The sequence below is a fragment of the Drosophila santomea genome, chromosome 2R (assembly GCF_016746245.2).
Source record: "Drosophila santomea strain STO CAGO 1482 chromosome 2R, Prin_Dsan_1.1, whole genome shotgun sequence".
NCBI lineage: Eukaryota > Metazoa > Arthropoda > Insecta > Diptera > Drosophilidae > Drosophila > Drosophila santomea.
The window spans coordinates 22520349-22547586 of NC_053017.2; the positions used below are offsets into that span (position 1 = coordinate 22520349).

Genomic DNA, 27238 nt, shown 5'->3' on the forward strand with positions numbered 1-27238 from the left:
CCTAGGCCAAAACAAATTGCGGTTAAGAATGCACTAAGTCAATATTTGTTAGTTGGAAATTTAGGGTAAAATTCCAACTGATAATCTTTTTTTTTGTATCCATTATTAGTGCCACCGCGCACTATACATCATAATCAAGATTATCTTTAGAAGAGTAAATATGTCGTTTTTAAAAGACGCAGAGCCAGACTACTTTGACGCGCTTCGTATTCATCGTCGTCTGACGCACGACTTCGGCTTTCATGTGTTTTGTATTTTGTATTATAGTAGAGCTATTGGACCTGTCGATGGTACCATACTTGATTGCTTGGCATCTGCTGCTGGCCCGTCCGCTAGCATGCGCATGCGCTTCCGTTTTCTTACCCAGTTGTAGTTTGGCCATTAGCACGTACGGAGTTGCGCCCGCGCTTTGAGATTAAGCCAAGTGTGAAACACATATGAGCAAACTCAACCTTACTTTATATAAACTTATTTTAAAGTTGGTGCCTAACAAACTTTCGTCGTATTTCGCACGAAAGCGAAAGTTGCGTTTATAAAGGAGTTTATTTCTTGGTGCTCACGAAAGAAAATACTAATCAAAAAAGTAAAGGCAGAGCACTGTGAACACAAACATATATATTTTTTAAGAGAAAACAAAACACTAAAGCGTGTAAAATCAACGTCCACAAACCGGGTCAACAGCAACCTTCGTTTCTATTTCCGTTCTGATCGTCGTGCAAAGATGCCAGCAGCCAGCTCACATTCACGTCTGTTCTTCTATTTACTGTGCGCTGCCTCACTCTTAGCCGTTTCCAAGTCGGATGCTGGTAGTACAAAGAACTCTTACTTTGTTTCATACTTTTACTATTTGGTTATTAACTTTATAAACCCTTTCGCAATGCCGATATTTTATCGATTTGTAAATATTTGCCTTGCGTAAAGCAATGTACAGCAATTTAAATACTTTAGTTTTTTATAGGTACATTTTAAGTTGGTGCACAAATGTATGAGAACAACTCCTAAGCTTGTAAATATGTATCATTTGCTTTTGAGAATATTTGTGATAATAAAGTTTAGAAACTATTTTACTTTAATTGTGCAATAAAAAATATTTCTTTAAATATTTTTTGTAATGCTGTTTTATTTACATATGTGTATATTCTAATTACTAACAACTTTGCTAATATTATTAACTAAGTGGCGTGGAGTCTCAGTCTAATCTTTAAGCTAAGCTTTAAATACAAAAATTAATTATTCACGATTTTATTTCTGATAACTGAAGACCTTGCAAAGCCTGTTTAATACCTTGTTATCAAATGTAATCTATTTAAAGAGAGACTTTACAACTAACATAACTTATCCGTGTACTATCTACATATTGCTGTCCATGATCTTGACCACATAACGCTCACTGCTGCTACGTTGGTTTCATTGACATCAAAATCGTCTCGTATCTTCCACTCAGGTAACTCGTTTGTGCATTCAAGGTTAATAGTTGAAACTGTTAGGCGATCGTTGTGACTTGCCGGCTATGTCAGTTGGCTAAATGCGGAACTGATTAACATTATACGCGGAAGTTTGATTTGAATGACTGAGCAAAATGTATTTGTTTATGTTTTGTCAGTTTTTCGAATTTTTTTTGTATAGTTTGGGAACTAATCTACTAATCCGTACTCCAATTCAAAATTAAATTAAGATGAAAGTAATCTCTTCTTAAATCTAACCCTGTACAAACAAAATATGATGAAGAAAAGGTTGAAAGTTTCTAGTTCCGCTGCTTAATTTGAATTCTTGTAGTGCCATTACAACCACCAACTGAAGATGTGGCATACGACGCAGCTATACAGCTAGGCTTACTTAACCATCGTCTTAATTTACTTAGCCATGAGGAAGAATCAAGACAACTAAGTTTACCAAACATAACACTGGGGAACATCGTGAACCGCATACCCTGTAGTTGTGACAATGGGTTATGCAAGTGCTGTGCTGGTAAGGTGAAATTATCTTGGCAATAAAACTAAACACAAAAGAAACCCAATTGTCTGCTCCTAGGTTTCCTATCTGTTATTGGTATGAACAGTTGCACAGAAGTGGCATATCGACCTGAAGAATTTTCATTCGAGTTGCGAATGCGGGTTAACAACAATATTTGGTTCCGACAAAAGGTATCTGGCAAGAATCCGCCTCCATTCTGCTTCCGGCCGCCACGTTTTAATTTTGCTAAAGCCTGTATTCAATTTCATGATATATGGTTTGTCGGGCGTAATATGCACGTTTGCATGTATATGTCAGGAGAATTTCAGGGCTTTGAGTTGTTTGAAAGGTAAGTTTGAAAAACGGTGCGAGTTAAGCTAGCATTTATAAAACATCCTTTCTTCGAATTCAGAAACTTTGACTGTCTCTTATTTGGAGATCACGGAGTTAAAATTGTTCCCCCAGAGCAAGGTTATCCTGTAAGACCGAACGATGTCGATATTGATGACGGAGACGATGAAATTGAGGACTACGATGAGAATGTAGTTCGCAGTTTGGCAGAAAAGATGGTCAAAAAATATTAATGATGATTAGATTTACTTATTAATTTAATATATTATTTATTTCACTGATACAATTTATAAAGTAAAATCCCTATTATCTAAAAAGTCAAGTGAGAAAACTGCAAAATGACGTGTCGTACTTCAACCCGTTGAAGCACAACATAAAAGGGGAAATTAACACAACGAACCAATTCAAAAGAAAAATGCAACCTTAGACTGCATCCACACCGCAAAAGCCACACGCCGAGAAGCGAGAGCAGGGAATTTAAATGCATATGCACAAGCACGTTGACTGTTGCACTTCGTTTGACTCGCAGTTGACTGTAATAAAGGACTTTAAGGCTGCAAGGATGCAATATGCAGTGAAAGCTGCAGCAACAGGACAACCGACAGCCAATGCGATTGCAGAGGACGGGTAGGGCTTTATTTCGCACTTGACTGCTCTGAATGCCAGTCGAGCTTCAGTCAAGTGGTGTGCAATAAAAGCGTATTTTCACAGCACATGAGAATATGGTATGGGGTAATGCATTCAGAAGCTATGCAAATAAAAAACTGAATAGCTTGAGTACCTATACTAGGATTTATTTGTGGTGCCTTTTAATGTATGTAATATTTATCACGTTATTTTCCTGTTGATATATTAAATAGCCCCTTTATTATAATTTGAAATCAACTATATAACAATAAAACAGCCCCTGGTCAATTTATAAAAGTTCTGACAATCCTCAAAGAAAACAAGACTAATTTAAAATGCAAATGTGAGCGAGTGCTTATAAAGCGTATTTAGCGCTTGTAATTGATTCGTTTACACAAAGGGCACGCGACATACACATGAAGCTGACCTTCCTACTGACCAGCCCCTTCAAACCATTCGGCATAAAGAGATACTGACCCACAAGGGAAGCTAAAAGAAGAGGGGTTACTGGCTGGACATGACGACCCTCGTAGTTCACTGTTGATTGTCCGTTACCCAGCGCAACAGGTATGGAAACGATTCACTTAGGGCTTTGGTCAGTTGATGCGATTTTCCACAATATCACCTTTTCCCCGTGATTGTCCATTCCCTGAGGTCAATTAAGTATACATTTCCGGTTTCATGTGGTCAACAGGGGATAAATATTTATCACGGTCAAGTGGTCAGATCCGTGGCAAAATGAACCCCCGGCAGTAAACCGGATTGAATATTATTTATTTGCCTTTTTTTATTACGGTATGCAATATAAATAGATACAAGATGGTAATTGAAAAGGGAATGTTTCCTGGAGGTTTAAATCAGAGAAGAATGAATTTATCAAATCGAGGGTGTGGAAACATGCGAAGTAATTGATGTATGCATACACATTATTGAGACACGTATGCCTGTCTGCACACAAACATTTTATTTTCTTTATGTTGATTCTCAGACTTTTCCTTCTTTCCACGACAAAGAAAAAATGAAAGCAGAAAAACTACCCCCAAAAGTAATTAAAACTCTCCGTCGTTGGACCCAGACGAAGACGGTGGCTACCTCAACCTACAAACGAATGTTAATCAAAGCAGAATATAGAAAATGTAAAAAGTCCGCATAGACAGAGACGGTGTCCTTGGGGTTTAATTTCTTATAAAATGTTACATATATTTCCATTCATACATATGTAGCTTAGAGCAAATTTGGGAGTAGAATTGGGAACTTGGAGTTCTTAAAGGAAAAAGATTATCTACTACGAATGCAGTTAACATCTCGAAACTTAAATATAAACTTCTCCCATCTGTCTCTAAAGGTTAAACTGGTTTCACAAAATGTAGGTATACATAGGTTAAACGGTCGAAGTCTGCGTAACTAAAACGCAGATAATGAAAGAGTTATAGAAGTCCAACCATAATAAAATTTGATTTTTAGTGTCATATTTAGAGTGCTAAAAAATGTGTGTATATACTACAACATTACTAAAATAAAATTACTTTTTTTGGGGCTAGGTTTGTTCCCTATTTTCCTGTCAAAAGTCGGATATTCTTACAAATTAGTTTTTTTTGCATATGAAATGAATAAAAATCAAGCGATTATTCCTCAATAATTGAATGTATACCAAGCCAACTAGGTGTAACCATGTATTTTAACACTTAACTAATGTGAGTTTATTTGGCTTGAGAATATTTTTTTTTTTTTTCATTTTACAAAGAACGCTTCGGGGCAAATACGAAAAACAATATTAAGAGGATAAGCACAAAAACGAACAAACGTCAATACAAATGCAATATATACATACATACATTTGTCTATATACACAAAAACTTAGCCCCGTAGACGCGACTTTCATGCATGATGAGCGGAAAATTTCCCCTTCTTTGGTTGTATATAAGGTAATACATAAGTGAAGACACGAACGGCCTTTTAATTTTCGGGGTGGCAATGCTTTCAAAGGGTTAAAATCAGTGCCTTTCGAAACGCGAAAACATGCGTGAGCTGTTGGTATATGTGCGTTTATAAAAGCGGCGTTGCCAGCCTGTCGTAGGAATTACTTAAGATGCCAAAGAAGAAACAGTCATTTACATTGCTAACGAAGTGGGTGAACAAGCAGAAAACGGCTGGCCAAGAACGTAAAAAGCGCGGATGGAAAGGGCTGCTATAGGACAGCCAACAAATTTAAATACCCACAACAGCCAAATACAAAATTTCAATCATTTAATCAAATCCGCTTTAAAATTGTTTACCCTGCTTGATTTCAATGCACCTGTTTTCCTTATTAGTTTTTCATGTAATACTCTTATATTAAGAATTACAATTAAATAATTCGTTTTATTTTGTCAACCAGATATTTCATGATGACGCTTTCTCAAAAATGGGATAATTCAGCCATTAAATCCAATCGAAAATTCGCTATTGGGTGTTCTTATGCCAAGTCCAGACCCTGTATTACCAGAATTTGAACCGGTGGATCCACCAAGTGCCCTGTTGATGCTTCGTAATATCTGTTCAATATCACCAAGAGCACTATCAGCCAGGATACACAAAACAAGTGCTAGAATCTAAAAGACATTGTTGTAGTTTGCAAAGCACTATTTAAAATGAAACTTACAAATAGGCGAGACATTGCGCAGAATTTGTTCGCTTCTTTAATAATAGTTAAACGAATGATAGCAGATATATTTGAATTTTTGTTTATATAGCAAAATCTGACAAATTTTCAAATTGGAAATATGGTAATATAGACCATAAAAGGTATAGCTTTCGATTTCATGGGGACGGACTAAAGGTTAATTATTTCCAAAAATAAAAATTTGTAATCGGCTTGAACTGTCTGTCGAACATTTAAATAGCATTATGTCATAAAAAGTTTATACAAATTTTTACATATTTTTACCAAAGGAGTAGAAATGAGCACGCTAAAGTCGAGTGCCTCAGCTATTAGATACCTATTCCCGGGAGATGTACATATATAGTGTATGTTTAATATATATATTGTTTTTTTGGGCGTAAAAGTTATCTGTTTTAAAGTCAGAGTTTGAACAAAAACTCGTCCAACGGAGGGACATTTTTTGTCTTGACCAAAGTCCCATCTGTTTGTATATCCATTACCAAATGGTGTTCGGTCAATGTTCATTATCTTCATTATCTATTTATAAGACACAGCCAATTAAGGAATATCGTTACGTATCTTTATTGGGCTACCCGACCCAAGCGATCTTCTTTGTCGTTCCACCACAGCGCTGGCAGCGTAGTAGCACCACCTTAAACAACTTGGCTCGGACTAAAAAAGAATCTAAAAGCCTTAATGTGACTTAATGTGTATTTGTAGCATTGGATAAATAGTATATTTATTTATAATAAAGCGAATACGCTTTACATGAAACCAGCTGCCCTCAACACAAAACAAATAATATAGGTGCGGACCAAATCAAAAGAATCCAGGACGAAAGCCATATCCAAAGGATAGTTCGCTACTGGGTGGAACTATATTTACATCCAAAGATCCACGGCCTCGATTAGATCCACCGCCTCCAGAAGATCCACCGCCAAAGATACGCATAAGGTTCTCGATAGAACAAAGAGCACTACCAGTCATTAAAGCGAATGTAATCATTAAAACCTGTGAGGAAAGTCATAGTTAGGGGTGCGTTAGGGTTTATAGTTAGGGGTTATTTATCCGAGTTTACTTACCAAAATTCGAATCATGATGTAAACTGAGCTCAAGTGTCGCACTGAAAGTATTTCTCAGTTGATAGCAAATAAGTCTTGAATTCGGTTTATATAGCAATATTTTTACAATTTAAATGCAGATTAAAAATATGTTAATACAAGTCGTAAAAGTGTACAGACACCTAGTCAAGGTTAAATTGCTTTAACAAACTGCATTAATTTTCTTTACCGTAAACTGACTATAATTTGTGTGGTAAATTTGTGTTGTGACTTTATAATTTTGTATTATACTAAATATTTAGTGAGAAAGGAGATACTGATTTTAGGTACATAAGCTGTCACTCACCCACCCATTTAAAAACAAAGTAGGACCTTTATATACCCGTTACTGAGTTAAAGGGAATGCGAAACAGACATTTGAGTAAGGAAGGGACTCTTTTCCAGATTGGCCACGAGCGTCACTGTAATTACATCTTAAAATCGTTATTTATTGATATTTTAAACCTTTTGTAATAATTATTTTCGGCGTACCAGAAGAAATTGACAAGACAGATCATAAATTCAAAACAATTTTAAAAATGCGTTGAGGGTGGGAGTTAGTGTGGATCTTAGCCGTTACAGTGGGCGTTGCAATCAATTAAACTTGGCGACGTTTATATGAACAGTCGTCTAGTGATCCTACTCAAGAAAAAATATAGGTTATATAGTCATCTTTTACATTCATTTTTATCGACTAAACCATACCAAAATCTTAAGGCGGGAAAGGTATTTATTGAGCGAAAACTAAAACAGAGTGCTATAGTCGGGCTCCTCGATTATAATATTCCCGTAACTCGGATAGTGCGAGTTTGAAAAAGAAATTAAAAAATAAAATTAAATTTTGACATACATATATATAGAAACTGGCCCGACAAACAATAAAATTTAAACAAAATTAATACATTTTTTAATATAATCCTAGATGAAACCAACCACATGGCATTCTTGTGAGCTTTTAAAGCTCGAATGCATTGTTGGTATATGTACCCTTTAAAATCCTTAGAATTATTTAAAAATTGACCAACGATAGAGGACATTTTCAAGTATCATATTCATTAATTCATTCGTATATTCGCCACCAGACCTAATAAAAGAATGTTTTTATAAAGTTAAGAGATATTTTTTTTTGGTTATCCCAAATTGGAAAAAACTTTTAATTAGAAAACATCAACCGATTAACAAAGTATATCATATCAATTGTAAAATCTACACCGACCACTTTTCGGGATGAAGCGAAGTATACACATATTCCTACTTCCGTTCAAAGGATTTACAATTGGAATGCTGCTTACTTTTATTAGTGGGTTTAAAATTACAAAGCTTGGCCAAGACAAATATTTATTTTACCCCGACACTTGTCGCTTCTTAATACTAAATGTTAAAACTAAGCGTTAAGCCGCCAGGTCCATTTTTTATTGCAGACTCGATTCCTTGGTACTATCCCAGAAATCCCAGGAAAGGATGCAAAATTCCTGCCAATATGCTTTTTGGCCATGGCACGTAGCCGCCGACATCCAAGGTGACAGACCCCTCCATTCCGCGTCCGAAAGGTCCGAAAGGTCCAAAGAACGGTACTGGCGGACTAAATCCAAATAGGCTTCCCAGTGCTCCAAAGAAACTTCCGATTGGGGTGAAAATGCCAAAGGGGTCTAATGATGGTCCACTAAGAAATCCAGTTCCAAAAAGTCCATTTTTTCCAAAAATTCCTGTACCGAGTAGTCCACCGTTTCCGAAGAATCCGCCGCCTATATTTACCGTCGCATCTACGTCAACTTCTGCACCCGGACCAATAATAACAGGTCTTTTCGGCAAAATACCACGCAGTATCCATTCTTGAAGTAGTCTAGGTAGTCCAAGTATTCCAGGTAGTCCAGGTATTCCATGTAGTCGTGGTGGGAAAGGTAGTAAAGGTAGTAATGGTGGAAGTCCACCTGGTGGACGTTGAGGTCCACCTGGTTGATGTGGAGGTCCACCGGGTTGCTGTGGAGGTCCACCCGGTAGATCTGGGGGTCCACCCGATAGATCTGGAGGTCCACCCGGTTGATGTGGAGGTCCTCCCGGTGGAGGTAGAGGTACATCCGGGAAAGGTGGAAATCCAGGGAAATTTCCACCTGGAGGTAGTGTCGGTCGAGGTTCACCAGGGAAAAGATCTTCGGGACGTATCGGCGAAGGTTTCTCTGTGCCCCATGGCCAAAGGGGAGAACCTGGATAACGAGGCCATCCAACTGGAATATTCCAACCAGGAATACCTGGTGGAGTTAAGTACGGATCGTAGGACCGTGGGTTCTTGATTATAGTGATTAGGTCGCTTCCCTTGGGCACATCAGCTATAATTTTACCATATCCGGGATAAGGGAAATAACCTCCTGGAAATAGGTTGCCACTTGCCAATAATTTGACTAATTTAGCTACTTGCAAATTGGCAGCAGTAGATAAAGAAGCTTCAAGTGCGAGATTTCTACCGTTAAGACCCCGAAGTCCTCCGGGATTAGCACCAAAGAGAACATTTAAGTAACGTAGAGGGGCCATCTTTATGTCTGCCCATCCTTGGATGGCAGACTCGGTCTGACGGGCCAACTCACTGACAATAGCATGTGAGCTGCCGCAAAAGAGGATCAGAGAAAGGACGAGAATCTGCAAACGGGTGAATAAGAATGAGACTTGTTCGAGATTAAGTATTATATAATCTTTTACCAATTGTCGCACCATAGCAAATGCTCCTTACAACTGATGTTGTGCCTTTCAAGATCTGCTTTTTATAGTGATTTTAGTTGATAATTATAATATAAATGAGAAATATTATGCAAAAGTAATCTTGTGAGTTCAAACAGCAGTATAGGTGTCAGTTTAAACTACCGTAAGGAATTGTCAAGATAAATCGAAAAAAAGAAACCATCTTAGAAACTATCTTATTTAGCAATATAACCTAGGATGCTCAGAAAATCAAGAAAATAAAGCAAAAACCCTTAAATGGTTAACAAAAGCCAATAGCTTTCATAAAAAGAACAATCAATATCTTAAATAAGCTATGTCTATACTGTGCTATGATACAACAGTCTATACTATATGTATGTTATAAATAAATATGAAATAAAAATTGCACTAGTTGAGTAACGGGTATCTCATAGTCGGTGAACTCGACTATCGCGTTCTATCTTTTTCACTCTAATATTTGCTGATGATAAGTGGAATTATTTACAAAAGGTTTTAGCAGAACGGTTCAATGTCCAGAAATCTGTTTATGTTGTGTTTCTCCAGCTTTACAGCCTCCCCTATTGATGTCACCATTGATATCTATTCTCTTTTATTTTTTTGTTGGTCACAGAGTATTATTTCTGGCCTAATAAAAACTGATTCATTAGAAAATAAAAAATTGCAGCTTTATATTATAAATTTAATTTTATATATCCAGTAAAAAGTAGTTGTTACCAAAATTTAAAGGATTTCACACGACTTGAAATATAGATGAAAAAAATGTTATCTTTAAATCCATTGGAAAATGAACTAATTGAAACCGACCCAATATTTGGCTTCAGAAATATATCATAGATGTCAACCTATACCCTCTTTTGCCAGGATGGTGCGACTGCGAGTGCGAGAATGCGTGTCGTATGTAAATTAATACAAATGGAGGCATGGTAAGTTTTGGCAAGTGAACCAAACATGCAAAGGACATTAAAAGGGCACACGCAATAGTTATAGTTCGAGTCCTCAAGTGCTAATAGACTGCATGCACATTACAGAATAAGCCTTAATAATTTATGTGGGCTAATAGACTAAAAGATAAACATCGTATGCAGGGAATACATATCCTGTCGGTCTTCCTATCTGAATATTAATCTACTGAAGCTTCTGTTCGAAGAGCTGCAAGGGTGTCACTTCCCGCTAAGGTTGCCAACCCTTTTTTCATAGTATAACGAAAAAATGTATAGGGCATATTTCAATGTTTTTCGGACACAAAGAGGCATAGACCCGAGAATATCAGCTAGATAACGCCACTTTTCGTAAATTTATATCGACGACCTTGATTATCAAAACAGACGACACTATTCATATAATAAAGGTAAACATTTCACTCCCTCCCTAAAACAATTTGTTTCCTTGTTTGATTATTAACTGGGTAAACACAGAAATGTCCTTTCATTGCCTATAAAATTTAATTAATAAAAGGGTCAATTGTCGCGTGCAGACGCCGACCTTTTACCTATTTTCCTCTAACCTTCCTTTGCGAGGATAAAATATGTTTGATTAATTTATGAATTTTCGTGTGAAATTCTTTATTTTCTGTATTTATATATGCTCTCATGGATCAGACTTGCGTGTAGCTTGAAAAGGTTGACGGTTTATACAAAAGCAATTTAGTAATTTCATTCATTATTGTTAATTGTTTGTAATTGTAACAAAATGTATAAAGAACTGTAAATAAGTTAAATTTCGAACGTGAGATTTTAATAAAAATTTAACAAAAGCGCTGCATTAAATATAAACTGCAGACATGTTTTTAAGTTCGGACTAGATTACACTCATATAATACTAATGGTTTTGCAGTCGAACAATAAATACGAACTCTTTTGAAAATAATTAAACAAAATAATTAAAATAAAATCAAGAGAGAACGCTGTAGTCGAGTTTCTCGACTATCTGATACCCGTTACTCAGCGGGGTGCTACCGCACCAAAAACTGTCAGTGTGGAAATTTCTCCTTTGCACTTCCACTAGCTGAGTAACGGTTATCAGATAGTCTGGGAACTCGACTATAGCGTTCTCTCTTGTTTTTTTTTATCAAATTGTATGCGGGCTACGTGGTGCTGGGTATACGGGGTGCGGGGTGCTGGGTGCGGGGTGCGGAGTGCATATGACTAAATACATGTTTTTTGGCAAAACGATAGAAATTTACAAGACCAATACAAAAAAGAAAAAATATCAAAACATTTTTTCAAAAGTGTGGCCGTGGCTGTTTTGGGCGGTTTGTGGGCGTTAGAATGGGTGTGGCAAAAAGTTTTTTGGCAAAACGATAGAAATTTACAAGACCAATACAAAAATGAAAAAATATCAAAACAGACAGACCGACGAACATGGCCAGATCGACTCGGCTATTGATCCTGATCAAGAATATATATACTTTATATGGTCGGAAACGCTTCCTTCTTCCTGCTACATACTTTTCAACGAATCTAGTATACCCTTTTACTCTACGAGTAAGGGGTATAACTAGACAGAGTTTTATGGTCGAGTTCCCCGACTGTCAGATATCCGTTACTCAGCTAGTGAAAGTGCGAACGAGAAATTTTAACATTTTCTGGCAAATCGATAGAAATTTGAAAACAAATAATAAAAACAAAATTAATACGGACGGGCCGACGGACATGGCCAGAACGGCTTAACTAGTTATCCTGATCAAGAACATATAAGTATATATATTCTTGCCAAACGTTTCCTTTTACTATAATCTTCAATGAATCCAGTATTATTCTACAAGTAACGGGTATAAAATTCAATTCAAGGACACTTGTCATCGTTGTATTCAGTTATTCTGTTTGGAGGAGTGAAGTTGGCAAAAGTTTCGTAGACGCGTAGGAAAATCAACAAATGTCTCTTAAACTTTTCTGTCCATTGTTTTAATTAAAGTCATAGGAACTTTTTGTAATAAATACATTTGATATAAATCTATAATTTTAAAATTTATATATGCAACCTTATTAACTGAACTTAATCCCACCTATGCATAACAATGCGTTGTCATCCATGAAATTTGTACAGGTTGTTTAAGCAAAACAGCTTTTGACTAGTGCTGGTGCACAAAGATAACTGAAAACTATTAAATGTAGCACCGAAATCTCATCAGCATCACTACGCACAGTACCGTCCCAAGATAAACCCAAGCCTCAAAGTACACTCAACGACGCTGCCGCTAGCAATGTTTATCCTGCCGGTTAAGTGGGGGTCGGAGCTGCAATGGAAAATGGTCAGGCATGAATAATAAAAGAGCCGGCTCTGTGCAATTGGAATATGTGCTAAAGTGTCAAAAATTGTAGACAAGCCGAGCACTTAGACATCCACTGCCATCTCACACCTACCACTTATGATTCGTAAACAGAACGTAAGAGAACCCTGCTCCCAATATGGGCTTTCGCCACGGTAATTAACTTTACAAATCGCATGCAAGTGTGTGATTAATTATTCCATGACCGGACACTCAAACTCGCAAACCGGACAGTTAACCCATTTCGGCATCGATAAGGGTTGAACTCACAGCTGTGAAAAAGGCTTTGCGGGGGCGTGCGAGGGGTTTTTTGACATTTACAATTTCTAAAATACATTTGATAAATGTTTGCTCATAAGGCGTAAATTGAAACTATTCTTGACCATGGACCCAAAACTTGCATCAATTCGACCACATGCCACTTAGCACATGGTTTGGTATGCGGACTACAAAATCCCAACCCCAACCACTCACATCCCAAACTTCTTTGGACGGTCGCACACATGTTTACTAAAATAAAAGGAGGCTTCTATCGGTCAGCTTTCTTATCAACGTCAAGGTTCAACATTCATTTTGACTTGGTCAACACTTCGTTAATCACAAAACTCCAAGCACATGACTTGCGGTCAAGGACATTTTCGAGTATGAAAAGTTTTATTAGATCCTTATCGCTTAATTGAAAATTGGGTAAACGTATTCGTATCGCTTTAAGAAACCGCACAGAATCTTTTCAGGATTTCTAACCCTTATAGTCAAGAAACGTTGATCCTTTGCATTTATGCTGTACAGCTGTTTATTTGAGCAGCAAATTTTTAAAGGTCGGTCAGAAACAAAGCGGGAAGGGTTGACTTAGGGTTGTTGACCGTAACAGCATTTAATGTAAGTTGACGCCAAGCAAGGATACGTTAGGGATACACGGAAAATAGACGAATGGATGACTATAAATGAGTATCACACGGATCTAGGCAAATTTCTAATTGTACTACTTTTCTATTCCAAATGTTCACTTTTCGATTCGGATAAAGAAGTGACTGTTTTCGGCGGTTTGTTTGCCTGGTTCTGAAACAAACGCTGAAAGTTGCGGGTACAAGTATTGCTTGGCCTCAAGTTAAAACAGCAAGACAAACTTATAATAAACAAATAAAAAATATACGCGTATGTCTGCCTGTAGCTCCCCAGTCTTTTATTCTTCATTATTTGCGTGTCTGGTTTTTCCTGCTGCTGATGATGAAGAGCCCACTACAATTGCAAAAAAAAAATATGAAAAGTTCTCTTTATGCATAAGAAGCAACTGCCAAGGGTGCCCATTTCCTCTAGTTGTACCAGCTGAATGGCAAAAACTTAACGGATTGTTAGCTTGTGGTTTCCTTGGTATCTGCAATTAAGTCTCGAGGATATGGTGTTCTTCTTGCATCTGCTTGTATTTCGTTTAAAGTTATCAAAAACTGTTTAATTCCAGAGTCTGCCAAATGCCAATAGCAGTCAACTCGTTATTTTGATGAGGAAAAAATGAGCTTATTCTAAAATTGGTACAAGATATAAGAGATGCACTTTATTAGTTTTAGATTTAAAACTCTAATTTTAAATGTGGGTGTCCATTTTTTCAAAATATTAGTAATTAGCAACGCAAATCGATAACCTACATCTGAAGCACATGAAGGACATTACTTGATGTACGAAGCAGAATCAACAATAATTAAAGCCCAAAAATAAATAACAACCCTCCATTTCGGCTGTAGAAATTTTCATGCGCGGCTATACCCTGTTGTAATGGAAGGTGAGGGTATATTAAAAGATGCCAAAAGTATACTTTGCAATTGTCTTCAGACTCTAGGGCGAAGTGTAAGTACACAAACCTCTCACAGCACCTTGCGGCACACGGTAGTAATTCCCATTAAATTCCCGGAATAAAATAAAATAATTCAAAAAATTAAACAAAACAACATATATATTTTTTTTGTATGTCGTTTACGTTTTTTTCTTTAAATTAGTCCTCTAATAACGAATGAGCACGTGTTCTGTTAAGCAAATATGTTGTGGGTATACGTCAGTTAGACAAATCTTCTCCTTAGGCGGGTTTTGGGTTCAAAATGTCATTGCCTGTGCTGGGCTGTCTGCCCCAACCAACTTTTAAACAAAAATTATTTTCGAGTTCCTTCGTCCATGCCAGACGCATATGCTAATTAAGCAATTAATATTTGTGGGCGAGACAACTTAATTTATTTACAAAGAAAACATATTTCCCTTATGAAATGTGATATTGGTTCTCGGTCCTTTTTTCACTCCTATTTTAGTTTTGCGTCATCCGGCAAGACAATAAACTTATCACATGTTACCCATTGCCCTTGGCCAGAAACTTTACCAGCAAGTTGGATTTGCGGTCGCCCTGGATTTGTCCCTCGCATATTCCAAGTTCGCCTGTCAAGACACTGATATGCGCCTCAGCCCCTTTGCTATGTACATGTATCGAATGATATTTTAGTATTTCATCAACTACCGTTGCACAGTCAGCAATAATATTTTCCAAGACACATTCTTAACTTCAAAAATGTCGGTCTCCGGCCCTGTTTTGTGGTCACAGCCGGTGGCTTTCTGGAGCATATGCAGGTCCTTAAATACGTAAGTCAAGTGCATATAGAAACTTGAAATTCTGTGTCTTGGTCAGCATTTGTCAGATACTAAAATAAAATAACATGAGTTGGGCTGCGGTCTTTCTGACAGATTTAATGAAGTTGGTCTGTCTCCCATGGATTGGATTTATTTTCATTCCCAATAAAGCACATTTAAAATCTTTATATAAAACTATTTTTCACCCTTGTGGTAGTTTTCCAGATTTGGAACTTACCTATTTTCTTGAATTTCACATTATGCACGTTTGGAGGGGTTTCTTCTTATTTTAAACTTAATTCGTTGTTGAACACTCTCATGGCCATGATTAAGCACTTCACACTAAAAATAATAAGAAAATATAGCATTAATCATAAGCAAAAATAAGAAATAAGTAGCTTAGTTATAATAATATTTTTAAAAATAAACAATAATTTTTATATTTAATGATAGTATTAGTTAAAAAAAGTTTTGACACTATAATAGACAAAATTAGCTATTAATAAAATAAAAAAATGTAAGTTTTAGACATATGTATGTATATCATTAGATGTTACCAAATTTCATAATTTCTTCGGTCTTGGTTGTTGTAAATAATTTTTGTAAGGTTCCTTAAGGTAAACAAGCAGAATTTGCGTTCTCCATTTAACTTTTAACGACACACATAATGCGCTAGTCTTTTAAGGCTACAGTTATATAGAAAAAGAAAACTTATTTTAAACTTAAACCCCCGATTTGTCTTTCTCTATCTGCCTACTCATCCTTTCGCTTGATTAAGATTAGAAAGCGTCATAACCACCTTCAACTCCCTTCCGAATGTTTGTCATTTAAATAATTAAAGTATCTTTCACTCATTTTAAGCACAATAATGTTATCACTAAAAAACAACAAAGAGAAAGCTAATTACAAAGTAGATGTATTTAGACAGGCCATTTTGGAACGTATTTAATGTTTTTATTATATCACATATCATTAGGCCACTATGGTTCTAAAAAAATTAAATACTTAAATAACTTAATTTGAATCAGCTCACAAAATGAAGAATATGGCTATTTGGTCGCAAATGTCATGTTTGCGTGAATGAAATCAATATACTCTTTGCAAGGGTATAAAAATACTGTCATAAATATTATGTAATTGTGGTGTAAATACAATTGCAAAGTAAGCAAAACCTTTCACTAGTGTTATATAAATGTCGAAACAGTGATATCGTTTTCTTTACCTTACACGTAAAAAATTATATACAATCCAGAGCTAGATGTCGCTACAATCCCAATATTATTCTAGCCTTAGGAGGATGGTGCACCCGCTAGCGTGGAGGGTGTATTGGATAAATTAAAATAAAATATACATATTTATGGACTTTTAGAAAATATTATGTTTACCACGAAAGTGATTATTTTTTGGAGAAAATCAGAAAAGTGCTTATGGTACAGATGTATTTCCTTTTGTACTTTTTAAGTGTTTCAATTTTCAACTCCAATGGTCTAGAAATAATGTGGTGAATGTGTGTTCTTTTTTTGGGTGTTTTTTAGTTTTAATTTAAAACATTGTAGATAATTTTAAGAACCCTTTTTATATATTCAAGCTAATATTCAAATATTTATATTCAAAAATCTTTATTTTTCTTAGAGTATATAAACGTATCATGAGGCAAGAAAAGAACTATATCCGTTAGCTTGGTTATAAGTACTCCGTAAGAACTTTAAATTAAACAATTAAAAGATTGAATAAATTGAAACGAAATGAGAAATATCATGAATTACATAGGCATGTAAGATGTTCTAATGGCACAGAATCATATTTATTTCGAAAGCAGTAAACAGTGTATACCGGTGCACCTGACTAAAACATTATATCTTTGCTTAACAAAAACTAAAGAACGACACTTTATATATAGAAAAACGTCATAAAATTTTTTATTAGAAATTACATTTTCTTAAAAAATAAAAGTAGACAAGCCACATAAGGTAAGACCATATTAATTGTTGCGACGGTAGCTCCGTTACAGCCAAGATTGTTCAAACTAATGATATACTGCGCCTCATCTGGAGTTTGACAAGCCTCAACTATACATGAAACCTCACCAAAGCTTTGAGCCTGGACTGAGAAAAATAAAGGAGGACAAGCCACAAAGGTATAACCAACACACGCATCAGTAAGATCAAAGCTAAATGATCCCAATGCTGTAGATTCGCAGTTCTCTTCCGCCCTTAATGGCGCACTTAAATTTCTAAATGGGCGTTCGATGCTTCGGGAGGTGCAAACAGTAAAAGTAATTTCACTAATGGGAGAAACTTTTAGGTAACGCATACTCTGTCTAGCCGGTAGATATAGCGAGTCCAGTCTGTAGAAATTAATACTGCCCAAACTCCCAAATTGTGTCAGGGAATTGGTTCCAAACTCGCTGATAGCGCCTTTTACATTGCAACGTGGATTTGAAATTCGACGGGGCACTAAAAAAAAGTAGGCGATAAGTTTTAATTGATTATATACAAATTAAGGTATCACCTTGCCGAATTCGCGTAATAACGGGAGCACCGCAACTGTCTGGTGGCTTTTCGGTGTTCAAAAGGTACAAATCTTTACTTGGATCGCGTACGAAGTCGTGGAACCTTACCAACGCTCCCCCTCCATAGTAAATAAAGTGCAAACTGGGTAAACGCACACGCATTCTTTCCAAATATCGCTGACAATAATCATAGTCCTCCTCATCTACGTAAGATAGCGAACTGGGTATTAATAGCGCAACTAATGATCGGCCTCCCAGATTATCGGTAGCACGATCTGTTTCTAGCAAGTCCTCAACTCTTGCATTTAAAGTGTTTAGGATACGTGGCAGACTAAAACCGGGTGGATCTGTAATGAATACAATTATTGAAATATCAATCAGTTTAATTTAGTCTTACGCCAAGAGTGCGAAGTTGAATTCCAATTTTCATAGACGTTGATTATGTAGTCGGTGGTATTAACTATGGCCGTGGTATCGTAAGCTCCGAATAGGGTAACCTTACTTGCGTATGGATGAATGTTAAGGCCCTGCAGCACATAGCTGCAAAAACATCTTATTAATAAATTGTACAATTTTCTACTTTTTATCTCGTTAAGCAAACTTACGTTACGTAATCAACAACCCAGCTGAAGGGCCAGTATGTGTCGACAAACACATATAGATCAGTCTTTATTGTGGTTAGATTGGATATTTCAGACCATTGCGGGGACGGAAAGTAATCCATAATTGCTAAAAACCAAACGAAAAGTGGTTAAATTAGTGTAAGTTTGTCTTTCTTAAACAGCGCCTATCGGGAACCACCAAACATATCAAATAAAAATAGCCAGAATAGTTATATTCAGGAAATTTATTTAGGACTGTTTATTGAAACATATCAAAAAATAAAAGATTAATGTAAATCGAAAAAATAGTTGTTTGCGAAAAGAGAATTGACTTATGATTTAAAACCTGCGGCAGTACCACTAATACTACCATACACTAGTTACCAATCATTGAATCTGCATTAGAGCTAACAATGCGAATATAATTGTTAGTAGGCTGGCTGCTAGACCCGAGACACCGCTGTAGCATCCCATGTTGACCATTGACATTATATAACGCCATTGGTCAGGGGTCTGGCAAGCATCTTGTGAACAGGACGTGGTATTTGATGTAGCTTGGACTGACAAATACAAGTCTGGACACTGGGTGATAGTGTAGTAGCCCTCACAGGCACTTGAAAGATCGTAGCTATAACTATTTCCACTTATTTGTGTGCAACTCTGATCTATCGAGTTCACTGTAGAAAGAGTAGTAGAGTTTTGTTGCGGCCATGCATATGTACGTGAAGTACATATGGTATAAGTTCCTCCATTCTGAGATTGAATGGTCAAGTACCGATTCGCACCAGCGCCAAAGAAATAGTTAGCAGAAACTCGGTAAAAGTTCACCTTTCCAGGCCCAACATATTGAGCTGTTTGATCAGTGCCTGTTAGGTATATAAAATAGTAAATATAAAAATTGTATTTATTTAATAATTAGTTAAATACCCCAGCTATTTGTGTACCAACTTGATCCACAACGTGGATTAATAATGCGACGGGGAACTGCAAGAACAAAAAACCTTTAAATAAATTTTAAAATACAAAAATAAGTTGACTTACTTTGGACAATGCGCCTTGCTACTGGTCCCGCTGAAGTCGCCGGTGTACTGCCCAACGTGAGGGAGAAAAGGTCTTGGGTGGGATCTCGAACAAAGCTTGAAAACCGTTGAATGCTTCCACCACCATAATATATAAAACGCAGGTCTGGAATTTGCTCCTGAATGTACTGAATTTCTGTAGTGGCGTAACTGGAGTCACCATCATTGACCGTTTGCTGATTCGGAATGATTAGAGCTACTAGTGAGTGACCACTTAAGCTCGAATTAGTCTTTTCTTCATTCATTAAGTTTTGGGTTAGATTTTGAATTGTACGCAGAACATTAGGAAGGTTGAATCCCTGAGTATCTGCGAAAAAACGTTTAATCGAAAGCAAATCTCTCGCAAATAGAACTTACAAGTCGCCTGTGAAGTGGCATTCCATTGCTGATAGACATCGGTAATATAGTTTGTGGTGTTTACGATAATCGATCCATCTTGTGCGGAAAGCATTGTGATTGTGCTGGCATAGGGGTGAATATTAAGCTGCTGGATAACATAACTAAAAATAATTTATTCACAATTTTTTTACATTATTATATATGTAATGTCTGCAATGCTTTGAAAAGACCAACTTACGCTACATAGTCAACAATGGTGCTATATTGCCAAGAAGTATCCAAGAAAAGATACAGGTTAGTCATTGGAGTTATAGAATCTGTCAAATCAAGATTACTGGTGGCCACGCAAGAGACATCGTTTAACGATTGTGCTGTTCAAGGAAAACGCAAGCCGTAATGCACACGGAAGCAATAAAGATGTATTTCAAAAGTTTAGCATAGTGTCGATTATTCTGGATATCTTGAAATTTAAGTAAAAGCAAGGTGGTTCCGCTATAATAATGACCTGGTATTACTTACGCACATACGTCACCAGAGATGCGGTAGCGTTACCAGCAAATTGGGAAATAAGGGAAGGCTGGAGGGTGACACGCAGCTGCATCTGCCGATCCAGTACTACGGCAAACGCATTTGTCTGGTCCTCCATTTCCTGCGACGGAGCCACATTTGTGAATTGATTTTGCCTACTGCAGGCATTGATCCCTGAACTAAGGACACCATTTGTTGAGTAGTACATGCGCAGCAATTGTGAAAGTTTCAGGTTTGATGCTTGAGTCCTCCAACTGGCCACATTCTTAGCCAGAATCAGACCATCAAGGCCACCACGGATCTCGGCATCGGTAGCCTCAAGGTTGTTGCGCTGCGATAAGAAGTACCAATGGGGTAGGACTGTGTCATTCCATCCACCGGTAGCCCCAACGGAAGCGGAATTGCCATTCGACACTGGTAGTTGGACCAACGTGACTTCCGCCAACTCCCCGGCCAAAGTTGCCGCCCACCTGTTGTCAATAGTATTGCTAGTCTGGGACTGACTGCGACTACGAGCACGTAGTGGGGTAGCCCGGGTCAATAGCTGATTGAGTTGCACTGTCTGCTGCTGGACACCAGCAGCAATACCGGCGATCAGAGTGCCTCCAGAAATCGTTCCCCAGCGTGTTCGTACCAAGCCGTCCTCGACAGGGCATTGGCTAGTTTCAGGGCCGGCATAAGCCCAGTCGGATTCGTAGTCTAATTCTCCCAATTGTTCGTATTTAGATACTGAGTCGGATGATCGTCCTCGTTTCGAGCGTGCCTCCAGCCATTCAGAATCGCTTATAAAATTATTGTGATGCTCCTTTTTTAAGGATCTCGGCAGTCGCTGGGCTCTATACTGAGAGAGTTGATTGCACACATTGTTTTCATCGCCGCGCGTTCTTGTGTCAAAGGTGCTAGATAGCATAAAATGGAGGGAGCACCGCTCCACTCTTGTCAATGAACTGTTGGGAAAGGTATAGGCGTTTCCCGGTATAAGCCCTGAGAGCAAAATTTTTAGCTTCGGAAACTGAAAGCCTGTTGGACTGTACGGTATTACCCCGTCAGCTGCATTTATTCCAGCAGCCTTCTTAATGCCATCTTGACGGAAACGATGCAGCAAGGCTACCGACACGGTTCGAATATCGGCTTGTACACCTGAACTAGCTGCGTAGCTGTATTCTACTTTTTCGATAAGAGAAATGAGCGTGTCCATGTTGGCTGGTAGACGATTATCCCGATTCATGAAGTATGATGTATTATAACACTCAACCAATGAAGGGGGAATTTGCAGCATTGCATTTTCCTGTGCCATTGTCTCCAGAAAAAGGGAAGCAGCTAGACAGAGAGCTGCTGCCAAAAGTTGCTTCGATTTCATTGTACGATAAATCGTTTTCGTTGTGATAACTACAAATTTAATTGAATTAAATATCATTATATTTTGGATATGAAACCGAACTAAGCGTTGGATGTGCAAATGTGCGTTGAATGTTGAAATGTGTGTTGGATCAATTTAAGAACATGCTAGTTATGCTAATTAGTCAAGTGTGGTATATTTATTCAATGATGTTGCTTTCACATTTTATAGAATCCTCAAACTACAGTTTTTACTATATATGTATATTATATACTGCACAACTGCTAATTGTGACACTTTGCAATCGGTGATAACTAAAAATGAGTCAGGTGTAAATTACACTTAAAATCATTAATGGGGATATCAGTTTCACATTTTATTTGATCCTCAAACTACTGGTGTAGTTTAAACTACATATATAGATTGGTAATACTGTACAACTGATAATTGTCAAACTTTGCAATCGGTGATACATTAAAAAGTGAGTCAGGCGTAAATTACACTTAAGAACATTGTTGGGGATATTCGGTTTCAAATTTTATGAGATCGTCAAACTACTGGTGTAGTTTGTACTATATAGATTGGTAATACTGTACAACTAATAATTGTGAAACTTTGCAATCGGTGATACATAAAAAAAATGAGTCAGGTGTAAATTACACATAAGAACATTGTGGACCCGCGCCCCAATTCTAGCACTTGCTAAAGCTAACATAGTTTAGGGCCCTGCGATTAGATAAGAAGTTTTGCGTATCTAACAACACGTTCTTGAAATATTTGTAACGTAAGTTAATCATTGTTTACTGAATCGGAAAACCGAAATATTTTTATTCACGAAGGTGTTTATTAATTAATCAGTTGTTAACTTTCTTAAGTTTTTATATTTTACTACCGCTTACTACCAGATTTCAGAACACTACCTTGTTTTACCAGCTGTCTCTCATGAACTGAATGGTTCATTTTCTGACCAGCTACAACCTGTGCCTCGCCCATGAGCAATCGCTTTTATCTTTTAAGTAATGTTTATCAGTAAAAATGATAAGATTAAGCCAATGGAAATACTGAAACAGTGGTGAAGCCGCTATGCAAAAAATAATAAATGAAAAGTATAAATATATTTATTAATATAAATATAAAACTGTTCATATGTACATATGTAGTTGTTTACTAGCAAAGACATTACTGGTCATTTAAATGAAACTGTGGCTTGTGAGTATATGTGTACAGGACTCAGCTATAATAATCAGTATTAATTATGAAATATACAAATACTTATTTTAAAAATCCATTTAAATATAAAAATTTAGCATATAGGTAGAATTTGGAAAAACAAATAATAAGACCAAAAAATTTCAGAATTATGGGCATGGCAACATCAGTAAACAAACTTGGAATCTGCATGTCTAATTTCAACTAATCTCAGGGTCGGAAACTCTTATACCTTTTATATATTTTTCAACGAATCTAGTATACCCTTATACTTTGGAAGTAACGCATATAAAAACAAGAGAGAACGCTATAGTCGAGTTCCCCGACTATCTGATACCCGTTACTCAAGTGCGAAGGAGTGTCTTCAACTCTGACAGTTTTTGGCGGTTTGTGGGCGTTGGAGTGGGCGTGGCAAAATTTTTGTTGGCAAATTGATAGAAATTTACAAGACTAATTCAAAAATGAAAAAATATCAAAAAAATTTTTTAAAGTGTGGGCGTGGCAGCTTTGGGCGGTTTGTGGGCGTTAGAGTGGGCGTGGCAAAAAGTTTTTTTTAGCAAATCGATAGAAATTTTAAAGACCAATACAAAAATTAAAAAATATCAAAACATTTTTTAAAAGTGTGGGCGTGTCAGTTTTGGGCGGTTTGTGGGCGTTAGAGTGGGCGTGGCAACATGAATCGACAAACTTGCGCTGCTTCTATGTCTCTGGAGTCTGTGTGCTTAATCTCACCTCTCTAGCTTTTGTAGTTCCTGAGATCTCGACGTTCATACGGACGGACAGACGGACAGACGGATGGACAGACGGACATGGCCAGATCGACTCGGCTATTGATCCTGATCAAGAATATATATACTTTATATGGTCGGAAACGCTTCCTTCTGCCTGTTACATACTTTTCAACGAATCTAGTATACCCTTTTACTCTACGAGTAACGGGTATAATTACAAGAATGTTGCCTTTTTTACATATTATGGTGTGCATTTTATTTAAAAAACGTATACTTAAAAAATTTCAAGTTGTTAAGAGAAGAGGATGCAAATGAAAAGTATACCACAACTGGTATTTTCATAACATTTGCGTTTCTCAGAAGAACCATTCATATCGTATATCGTTTTTTAACCAATAATCAAATTTTATGTTTTCTTTATGTATAATAAATGCACATATTTATAAATATGTGTAAGCGAGTGTATGTACATGCATACATACTGTAAACCAAAACGAGTGTATATCATGCTAACGAAAAAACGCAAAAATACCATATGCAGCCAAATATACCAAAATGGTACATAAACCCAGTGGTTTCGATCTTGGCTAATATAAAATGTACATTAGATCTCTTCTTGCTATTTACAGGTTAGTAAGAAAGCCTGCCGTAGATTACAATTCATATATGTATATTGAGGTTCAACAAAGCTGAATAGCTTTATAAATAAACGAAATAAATTGATATAAAGCAATTCACTTTACGAGGTCTATAAAATGAGAGAAACTAATGTTAAATATTTGTCATTCTAAAAAGGTTCTACTATTTCTTCATAACCAAACATATACATAAATAACCATTAGGATGTATGTATTGTGTTTTAAAAATCGCAGATTAGTGGAGGTGACATCTTATTTATTTTTCTGGTGTTTTAGTAATGTAAAAAGTGTCGACGTTTAGATCTTCCAACCTTGCATTTTATTATACACGGATTGAAAATGTAAATTTTCGTTCGCAGATTAGTGGACGTGACATCTTATTTTTTTTTCTGGTGTTTTAGTAATGTAAAAAGTGTCGACGTTTAGATCTTCCAACCTTGCATTTTATTATACACGGATTGAAAATGTAAATTTTCGTTCGCAGATTAGTGGACGTGACATCTTATTTATTTTTCTGGTGTTTTAGTAATGTAAAAAGTGTCGACGTTTAGATCTTCCAACATTGCATTTTAATGTAAATTGAAAATGTAAATTTTCGTTGACCTAAAATGTAGATAATTCTGGCTTAAGTTTTAGCTAAATACAAAACACGACATGTGGGTGGAGCTAAATGAATTTCATTTCCTAACTTTCGAGAAGCCTAAAAACTAATCAAAAAATTTCACGTCAAGTAAAAGGCTTTATCTAAACAAGCAAACGTACGGACTCACTTGCTGTCTATAAAGGCATTTGTAAAACATAAAGGCTTTAAATGAATAACCGATCCGTAACCAATAGTTAGAAGTACTAAGGTTGTTTTATAGAAAGCAAATTATAATTTTCTTTAGTATCTTAAAATTTATAGTATTTAGGTTTTGATTTAATTATTAATACTAACAAAATAGGTGGTGTATTGTTCAGCGACCGGCTGCTCCGGTAACCTAAAGCCTCTACAATATACTACAAGCTAATAAACTGGCTACTACAAAGGAATAACCGGCAGTGGATATAACGCCATCCCAAATGAATAAAAACAAGCTTACAAGAAAGGTTAAATAAAAAAAATTTATGAAACGACGTAGTTCTTCTCGTTAATACAAAAATAAAAACAGCTTTCCCAACGGCCGCCGCCTCCTTCACAGAAAGTCCATTTATTAAAAAACCAAAAAAAAAACGACAAATTTCTTCCCTTCACTACATCTATTGCAGGTTCCGCAGATGAAAGTTAGCAAGGCATCAAATAACGGTAGGCTGTACTCAAGCAAAGGGTATCCTAGCGACGATTCTGCTGGAGGATAAAATGAAGGATGTCAAAGCTGAGAATGTCCTGTAAAAAACACTACGACGCAGCTTAAAATGTTGTTGCCAAAGTGCGTGGGTCAAATAGAAGGAGCAATTCGGGATGGATTCTGAGCATTCTGAACAGATATATTGCCCTAAGCTAAATTGTGTTGCTGGCAACTGAGCTCATCCACACATACAATATAACACTACCTACATATATAGAAAATTTCATTCTGTAAACTCAAATGATTAAAGCAGTTTGTCTAAATAGAAAGTGACATTCCCTTAACTAACGTAATTTTAAAGTTTTCATATGAATGCTACGTTGTATTCCTGGGCATATATATGAAGTTGTATTTTTACCTTATATAAAGAAAATATAGGCTGGTGCTTAGCAGTATAACTCGTTTCTATCAGCATCGACAGTCGCGTGACCATCTATCCTTTCTTCCACCTGACCGTCATCAACTTTCATGTATTCTTTATGCTTTTGCATATTAAAAAATTGGGTATGTAGAGGACAAATTGTGTCTTAGTAAAAAATATTCATTTTTAAAAACCCCACTTTTTAAGTGGGGACTTAATGGGTTAGGCGCAGTTTTTATCATTCAATCGGATGTGAAATGCTCTTTCCATTGATACGCAAATTATCAAATAGCAGGCTTAAATTATGAGGTTATTTAACATAAAATTCTGTCAGAATAGGTCAGCGTATATATTTTTTTTTTTTCGCGCGAGTCCCACGGCAAAACCTCCCGCCCAACCGACCGAGGGGCGCTGCCGTGTATCGAACGGCTCGAATCGCGGGAAGATAGACGTGTATATATGTATATAGTAGTAAGATCTAAGAATTCGTTAAGTATGTTAGTATTGATCGCTTTAAAAACGGCAGAGAGTCAGAATTAGAGATAATAGGATACAATCTATTATAGTCAGAACATAATACTCTGTAGGGATCATGCAACTCATAACTAGATCTTCAATGATTTAAAATTAGAGGTACGTAATTTCTAGTAAATCTGCTCGGAACAGTGAAGTTTAGCCGACTAACCAAGTCGGGACTATCCACTTCACCACGAATAAGGTTAAAAATAAAGACTGTTCCAATCGGATGTCAAATGCTCTTTCCATTGATACGCAAATTATCATATAGCAGGCTTAAATTATGAGTTTATTCTGTCAGAATAGGTCAGCGTATATCTTTGTTTTTACCGATTTAACTACATATTATAGAATATAATATAGTTAACCCTCCAAGTTAGTACAGCTTATTACAATGCTTACCAGAAATATCAACCAAAAATAAAAATAAAAAGTGTATAATTGCAACAAACAGACAGACTTGACTTATTTTTTTTTGTCGTTTCACATAAATTGTTACTTTGGAACATTACGTTAAATTACATCTAAAATGTAAACAGGCCACGTGCAGCAAAGGGGCCGGGTCGATGCCGGCATGCTGTGAATCCAAGTGCAGCTGTTTGAAAATGGTCAGCAAGATCCCGATCCCTCAAAGTCCGTAAATTACACAACGGCCAGCAGAATATACAATCCTTTGGCAATACTTTTAAGCCCCTCACTTCGAATTTGCCCAGTTTCTGTGTAACTCAAACGTTCTTCCTCACAATCTATAATTGTTTTCCATTGTACTGTATGTTGCCCTTTGTGACCACACA

General features: G+C 36.6%; 5 protein-coding genes across 7 annotated transcripts; 1 reads left to right on the plus strand and 4 right to left on the minus strand.

The window, feature by feature from the left end:
* Positions 1-378: 378 nt before the first annotated feature.
* LOC120445494 lies at positions 379-2626 on the plus strand. The gene is made up of 4 exons (XM_039625941.1): positions 379-806; positions 1777-1968; positions 2032-2302; positions 2366-2626. The coding sequence occupies exons 1-4, from the start codon at positions 722-724 to the stop codon at positions 2535-2537; spliced, it is 720 nt and encodes a 239-aa protein (XP_039481875.1). The 5' UTR covers positions 379-721; the 3' UTR covers positions 2538-2626.
* A 2646-nt stretch (positions 2627-5272) lies between these two features.
* LOC120445617 lies at positions 5273-5633 on the minus strand. The gene is made up of 2 exons (XM_039626129.2): positions 5573-5633; positions 5273-5522 (listed from the first exon to the last, which is right to left on the minus strand). The coding sequence occupies exons 1-2, from the start codon at positions 5585-5587 to the stop codon at positions 5346-5348; spliced, it is 192 nt and encodes a 63-aa protein (XP_039482063.1). The 5' UTR covers positions 5588-5633; the 3' UTR covers positions 5273-5345.
* Positions 5634-6265: 632 nt separating this feature from the next.
* LOC120445499 (ejaculatory bulb-specific protein 2) lies at positions 6266-6739 on the minus strand. Its single transcript, XM_039625947.2, has 2 exons — positions 6655-6739; positions 6266-6583 (listed from the first exon to the last, which is right to left on the minus strand). The coding sequence occupies exons 1-2, from the start codon at positions 6667-6669 to the stop codon at positions 6392-6394; spliced, it is 207 nt and encodes a 68-aa protein (XP_039481881.1). The 5' UTR covers positions 6670-6739; the 3' UTR covers positions 6266-6391.
* A 1202-nt stretch (positions 6740-7941) lies between these two features.
* LOC120446370 (ejaculatory bulb-specific protein 1) lies at positions 7942-9466 on the minus strand. Its single transcript, XM_039627300.1, has 2 exons — positions 9367-9466; positions 7942-9306 (listed from the first exon to the last, which is right to left on the minus strand). Exons 1-2 carry the CDS (start codon positions 9379-9381, stop codon positions 8110-8112), a joined length of 1212 nt encoding a protein of 403 aa, XP_039483234.1. The 5' UTR covers positions 9382-9466; the 3' UTR covers positions 7942-8109.
* A 7710-nt stretch (positions 9467-17176) lies between these two features.
* Positions 17177-22633, minus strand: LOC120445892. Of its 3 annotated transcripts, XM_039626544.1 has the most exons (7): positions 22582-22629; positions 20314-21711; positions 20033-20165; positions 19813-19955; positions 19418-19762; positions 19304-19360; positions 18607-19242 (listed from the first exon to the last, which is right to left on the minus strand). In XM_039626544.1, exons 1-7 carry the CDS (start codon positions 22619-22621, stop codon positions 18764-18766), a joined length of 2595 nt encoding a protein of 864 aa, XP_039482478.1. In that variant the 5' UTR covers positions 22622-22629; the 3' UTR covers positions 18607-18763. The 3 variants fall into 3 exon arrangements, with proteins under 3 accessions (XP_039482479.1, XP_039482480.1, XP_039482478.1); XM_039626545.1 differs by lacking the exons at positions 18607-19242; positions 19304-19360; positions 19418-19762; positions 19813-19955; positions 20033-20165 and adding exons at positions 17177-17718; positions 17774-18121; positions 18172-18314; positions 18380-18503 and having other exon boundaries at positions 22582-22633; XM_039626546.2 differs by lacking the exons at positions 18607-19242; positions 19304-19360; positions 19418-19762; positions 19813-19955; positions 20033-20165 and adding exons at positions 17569-17718; positions 17883-18121; positions 18172-18314; positions 18380-18503 and having other exon boundaries at positions 22582-22633.
* Positions 22634-27238: the final 4605 nt, after the last annotated feature.

Bases quoted from the DNA above. Each gene is read 5' to 3' on its own strand.
- LOC120445494 (XM_039625941.1), top strand. From the start codon at position 722: ATGCCAGCAGCCAGCTCACATTCACGTCTGTTCTTCTATTTACTGTGC. The intron at 807-1,776 runs GTAGTACAAAGA...GAATTCTTGTAG, and splicing joins CGTTTCCAAGTCGGATGCTG to TGCCATTACAACCACCAACT. The intron at 1,969-2,031 runs GTAAGGTGAAAT...GTCTGCTCCTAG, and splicing joins GTTATGCAAGTGCTGTGCTG to GTTTCCTATCTGTTATTGGT.
- LOC120445892 (XM_039626544.1), bottom strand. From the start codon at position 22,621: ATGAACCATTCAGTTCATGAGAGACAGCTGGTAAAACAAG. The intron at 21,712-22,581 runs GTAGTGTTCTGA...TTAAATTTGTAG, and splicing joins GAGACAGCTGGTAAAACAAG to TTATCACAACGAAAACGATT. The intron at 20,166-20,313 runs GTAAGTAATACC...TTCCTTGAACAG, and splicing joins ATCTCTGGTGACGTATGTGC to CACAATCGTTAAACGATGTC.